This window comes from Erythrolamprus reginae, chromosome 9, assembly GCF_031021105.1.
Source record: "Erythrolamprus reginae isolate rEryReg1 chromosome 9, rEryReg1.hap1, whole genome shotgun sequence".
NCBI classification, from domain to species: Eukaryota; Metazoa; Chordata; class Lepidosauria; order Squamata; family Dipsadidae; genus Erythrolamprus; species Erythrolamprus reginae.
The window spans coordinates 49,690,175-49,696,174 of NC_091958.1; the positions used below are offsets into that span (position 1 = coordinate 49,690,175).

The 6,000-nt window shown below is 43.1% G+C and overlaps 1 protein-coding gene across 1 annotated transcript in view; it reads right to left on the minus strand.

Annotated features, from left to right (window-relative positions):
• DNAH3 (dynein axonemal heavy chain 3) overlaps positions 1-6,000 on the minus strand; it is a 131,384-nt gene that overhangs the window by 60,291 nt on the left and 65,093 nt on the right. Inside the window, exons 36-39 of the mRNA XM_070761232.1 lie at positions 5,004-5,115; positions 2,628-2,869; positions 1,289-1,389; positions 1,007-1,112 (exon numbers count right to left, since the gene is read on the minus strand). Coding sequence (XP_070617333.1) covers positions 1,007-1,112; positions 1,289-1,389; positions 2,628-2,869; positions 5,004-5,115 — 561 coding nt within the window. The remainder of the gene's footprint in view (positions 1-1,006; positions 1,113-1,288; positions 1,390-2,627; positions 2,870-5,003; positions 5,116-6,000) is intronic.

Sequence of the window (6,000 nt, forward strand, 5' to 3'; positions counted from 1 at the left end):
TCTTAAGAACTCAACAAGTGACTCTCAAGGTGTTGTGGTTCAGCCTGAGACTGCTCAGGGACCGGCTGTGTCTCTGCTGGCTCCATGCCCGGAGGAGGATGACAGCGAAGAGGAGGGGGCTGAACAGTTGGATGGGGGAGAGGAAAATCAGTAATGGGATGAAGGAGAACAGCATGAGAGCCCCGGGGGGGGGGCTCTCCCCAGCCAGTAGTTTGGAGTCATTAGGTGATGAGGCTCAAGCCGTCATTGACATGGGACAGAGACGGTCAGATCAAAGAAAGGAGCAATTAAAGAAGTATTATCAGCACTGAATTAGGAACAGCTGGGTTTGGGTGTGGTCCTTCTTAGCAGGGTTTAAAAGGCAGGCAAGCCCTTGAAGCCATGTGGAGTGTTATCAGTTTGGAGTGGCGTTATCCTGCCTTGTTTCTCGGTGTCTCTGTTCCTGGCTTGTGGCCCAGCAGCTTTGGAAGACCCGTGGGAGGTGTAGGTCTGCTATCTACAGCCTCGGCTTGGCAGCAAGAATCCTGTATTGCTGCATGGACTTTTGCCTTCATGGATATATCTGAAGATACAGCATTTTCCTGTTTGTAAGGACATTTTCTGTTACCTGTGTTTTCCTTGAATTTTATAAAACTGCCTTTGCCTTTTACCAGAGTGTCTGGCTTCTCTTTTTGGGTTGGTATTGGTTTCTGGAGTGACCCAGACAGAACACAAGGAATCTGGACATTAACCAATACAAATAAACCTAATTGTCTCTCCTTATCTCATTTATCTTTTCTTCCTTTCAAATTTGTTCACCTATACTTTTATATCTTTTCTTCTATTCTTTTCTTTATTTATATTACTAAATATCTATTCTCTTCAATGTGTATTATGTATTGGACTAAATAAATAAATAAAAAATAAAATAAATAGGATACTCTTTGAATGGCCCTTCAATTTAAATCCCCCCTTCCCCATCAATATTCAAATGTCGAGTATGAAAATAAAATGAAAGCCAGCCCACCAATTCTGTGTGCACGTCTTGCAGGTTAGAAGGCAACAGGTTCAGGTAAGAATCTTTCAAAGGTTTCCAGCCCAGCTGATGAGGCTCCATGTAAATCATGCCACACCTTGAAAAAGAGAATTGAGTTGAACAGATTTGCTAGATCAAAGGAGAAAAAAAAACCAAGGCCTTCCAGAAAAGATTGGCAGCCATTTTCATGGACAGAAGGTTGGACTTGAAGACCCCCAACGTCCCTTCCAAGCCTATGATTCTGACCCTAAGAATTCAGCCGGCCGGATTTACCTGCTAACCGTTGCTGGGGAGGCTTGTTCAAGATCTTCGGGTTCAAAGATTAGGCTCATTTGTGGGCTCATCTGGATGATCTCCCCGCTCATCAAGCACAACTTCAAGGGGAACAGAAGAAAAGCTACTTCAGTCCAGTGCACAAGAGAGTTTGCAACAGACCTCGTTGTTCAAATATATATATATATATATTAATTATTGGATTGTACATGTTGTGTTTATTATTGTTGTTAGCCGCCCCAAGTCTACGGAGAGGGGCAGCATACAAATCCAATAAATTATTCTTATTCTTATTCTTATTCTTATTCTTATTTAGAAACGTAGAAACATAGAAGTCAGACGGCAGAAAAAGACCTCATGGTCCATCTAGTCTGCCCTTATACTATTTCCTGTACTTTATCTTAGGATGGATATATGTTTATCCCAGGCATGTTTAAATTCAGTTACTGTGGATTTATCTACCATGTCTGCTGGAAGTTTGTTCCAAGGATCTACTACTCTTTCAGTCAAATAATATTTTCTCATGTTGCTTTTGATCTTTCCCCCAACTAACTTCAGATTGTGTCCCCTTGTTCTTGTGTTCACTTTCCTATTAAAAACACTTCCCTCCTGGACCTTATTTAACCCTTTAACAAATTTAAATGTTTCGATCATGTGCCCCCTTTTCCTTCTGTCCTCCAGACTATACAGGTTGAGTTCATGAAGTCTTTCCTGATACGTTTTATGCTTAAGACCTTCCACGATTCTTGTAGCCCGTCTTTGGACCCGTTCAATTTTGTCAATATCTTTTTGTAGGTGAGGTCTCCAGAACTGAACACAGTATTCCAAATGTGGTCTCACCAGCGCTCTATATAAGGGGATCACAATCTCCCTCTTCCTGCTTGTTATACCTCTAGCTAAAGGTAAAGGTTTTGCCCTGTCTTTGGAGTTGTGCAAAGATATTTTCTGTCGGAATGTGGCCGGCATACAACGAGGTGCACAGGATACTGAAGTGGTACCTATTCATAGGTTTTGCCTATCACCGGAAGTGCCATTTCTGTGTATATGTGTCTACTTGTGTTTGTGTGTGTGTCACTAGTGTGTGTCTGTGTGTGCATACGCTCAAGTTTTTAAAGTCCATTTAATAAAGTGGTTCACTACTTTGAGATGTTTTAGTTGGAAAAGAGCGTAAAAGTTACCCTAATTATCTATTTGGAGAAAAAACAGCACAAGCTAAGTGCTTTTTACTTTAAATTAAATTAGTTTATTGGCTTCTAAAAAGCACTTTCAGTTATTCAACTGAATTAGATAATGCAGCCTAGGGGTTTATGTCAGAGCTGGGGGGGGGGGTGTCAATTACCTTCTTGTTATCGTCTAAGACGGTGTTCATGTTTTCAATCCAAACAGCATCAACCGGCCCATCAAAAACAATCCACTTTCTGTCCTCGTTGGTGGAAGAGGCCTGCTCTCGGAAAGTGTTGGCCAGGACCCCGTCTGTCCATTCGTGGCTAACGGGATCAAAACAGCCATACAGTTGCCCCATGGTGATGGCTTTTGGGTTGATTATTTTGTATTCAACAGCAACTTCTTCCATTGAGCTTTCTAAAGACAGACACACCGGCAAAAGGGGGGGGGGGGAGGAAACATAGAAACATAGAATTTGGACGGCATAAAAAGACCTCCTGATCCATCTAGACTGCCCTTATACTATTTCCTGTATTTTATCTTACGATGGATGTTTATCCCAGGCAAGTTTACATTCAGTTACTGTAGATTTACCAACCACATCTGCTGGAAGTTTGTTCCAAGGATCTACTACTCTTTCAGTCAAATATTTATCTATCTATCTATCTATCTATCTATCTATCTATCTATCTATCTATCTATCTATCTATCTATCTATTAGATTTGTATGCCGCCCCTCTCCGAAGACTCAGGGCGGCTAACAACAGTATAAAAAGACAATGTAAACAAATCTAATATTAAAAACAATCTAAAAAACCCCAATTTAAAGAAGCACTCATACATACAAGCATACCATGTATAAATTCTATAAGCCTAGGGGGAAGGGAATATCTCAGTTCCCCCATGCCTGATGACAGAGGTGGGTTTTAAGGAGCTTGCGAAAGGCAAGGAGGGTGGGGACAACTCTGATTTCTGGGGGGGAGCTAGTTCCAGAGGGCTGGGGCCGCCACGGAGAAGGCTCTTCTCCTAGGTCCCGCCAAATGACATTGCTTAGTCGATGGGACCCGGAGAAGGCCAACTCTGTGGGACCTAACCGGTCGCTGGGATTCGTATTTCCTCATCTTTGCTTTCCTCCAACTAACCTCAGATTGTGTCCCCTTGTTCTTGTGTTCACTTTCCTATTAAAAACACTTCCCTCCTGAACCTTATTTAACCCTTTAACATATTTAAATGTTTTGATCATGTCCCCCCTTTCCCTTTTGTCCTCCAGACTCTACAGATTGAGTTCATTAAGTTTTTCCTGATACGTTTTATGCTTAAGACCTTCCACCATTCTTGTAGCCCGTCTTTGGACCCGTTCAATTTTATCAATATCTTTTTGTAGGTGAGGTCTCCAGAACTGAAGACAGTATTCCATATGGGGTCTCACCAGCGCTCTATATAGCGGGATCACAATCTCCCTCTTCCTGAAGGAAGAGAAGCATATTTTCAATCAGGATTTCTCAACCTTGGGCAACTTTAAGATAAATGGACTTTAACTCATGCTGGCTAGGGAATTCTGGGAATCAAAGTCCACACAGCTTAAAGTTCCCAAGATTGAGAAACACCTGATTGGCATAAAGGGAAGGGATTTCTTTTTTTCTTATTTTAAACATAGAAACATAGAAACCTAGAAGACTGACGGCAGAAAAAGACCTCATGGTCCATCTAGTCTGCCCTTATACTATTTCCTGTATTTTATCTTACAATGGATATATGTTTATCCCAGGCATGTTTAAATTCAGTTACTGTGGATTTACCAACCACGTCTGGTGGAAGTTTGTTCCAAGGATCTACTACTCTTTCAGTAAAATAATATTTTCTCATGTTGCCTTTGATCTTTCCCCCAACTAACTTCAGATTGTGCCCCTCTGTTCTTGTGTTCACTTTCCTATTAAAAACACTTCCCTCCTGAACCTTATTTAACCCTTGAACATATTTAAATGTTTCGATCATGTCCCCCCTTTTCCTTCTGTCCTGCAGACTATACAAATTGAGTTCATTAAGTCTTTCCTGATACGTTTTATACTTATGACCTATTAAGACCTATAACCCGCTATTTCCTTCTTCTTTCTTTTTTTTTTAAAAAAACAAGAGATTTGGGCTCCTTTGTAATGAGAGGACCAATTTGGTCCAAAGATAGAGCCTGATTTTGAATGGTGCGGTGACCTAGAAGTGGCTCACAATCAGGAGGCTATGAGTTCAATTCTAAGTAAAGGCAGATATTTCTCTCTCTGGGCACAATAAGATTACAGCTGCTAAATAAAACTCCATACTGGCAACAGGAAGGGCATCGGGCCAGTAAACACTCAGGTCCATTCAATTGTCCACACAACGGCACAAGGGATTATGGGGTCATTAAAAGGAGATGGTCACATGGTCTAATTTTGTGATGGAAGCAGTTGCTTGCATGTTCCTGTTATTTGGTGACTTTTTTTCCTTTTGTAGCTGTTACCCCAATTTTATTTTTTGCATGAAAGCAAAGCGGAACGTCGTTCATTTGATCTCTCACCATGGCTCAGATCCCCAAGGGCAGCAGCGAGCACTTTATACGCAAAGGTTTTGCCACCCATAGGTTCGCCCACGATCATGAAGCCGTGACGCACCATCATCATCTCATAAATCTGTAACGTGAAATAAATAGGTGGCGTTAGTTATAACCTGGAAGAGCGTTGCTGTGATCTATAGCTCGAGCCCTCGCCTCACAATCAGGAAGCTGGGAGTTTGAGCCTAGGTCAGGGGTGGCAAACCTTTTTCGGTGTGCATGTGGGCATGCTAGCATGCATGTGAGTTCCCACACTTCCATGCATACGCTCAATCCACGCGCATGCACACTCCCCACCACCACTGCCCTCCAAGAATGGGCACAAGCCTCACAACTGACTCCTGAAGCCTGGGGAGGGCAAAAAAATGGCCCAATGGGCAAACCAGAAGTTCAGAAACCAACTTTCGGTCGGCCTGTTAGGCCTTTATTTGCTGTCTCCCACCTGGGGAAGAGCAAAAAGGGCCAAAAAGAAGGCCGAAAATGAGCTGGCAGCATACACATATGTGCTGGAGTTGACTTAGGGCAATTCCACACATGCCATAGGTTGCCATCACGGTCCTACGTAGAGGCAGATTTCTCTCTCTCTGAGCACAATGAGAATACAGTCATACCTCGTCTTACGAACCTAATTGGTTCCCGGGGGAGGTTCGTAAGACAAAAGGTTCATAAGACGAAACATTGTTTCCCATAGGAAACAATGTAAAGTCAATTAATCCGTGCAACAACAAAAAAAAAACTGCAAAAAAACGCTGCCGCCCGGCTGTCACCTTTTAAAACAGCCGGGGGGCTTCCCAGCAGCCTCCCGAAGCCGAACGCCAAACCCGAACTTCCGGGTTCGGCATTCAGGAGGCTGCTGGGAAGCCCCCCGGCTGTTTTAAAAGGTGACAGCTGGGCGGCGCGGCTTCCCAGCGGCCTCCCAAACCCGAACTTTTGCCGAACTTCCGGGTTCGCCGTTCGGGAGGCC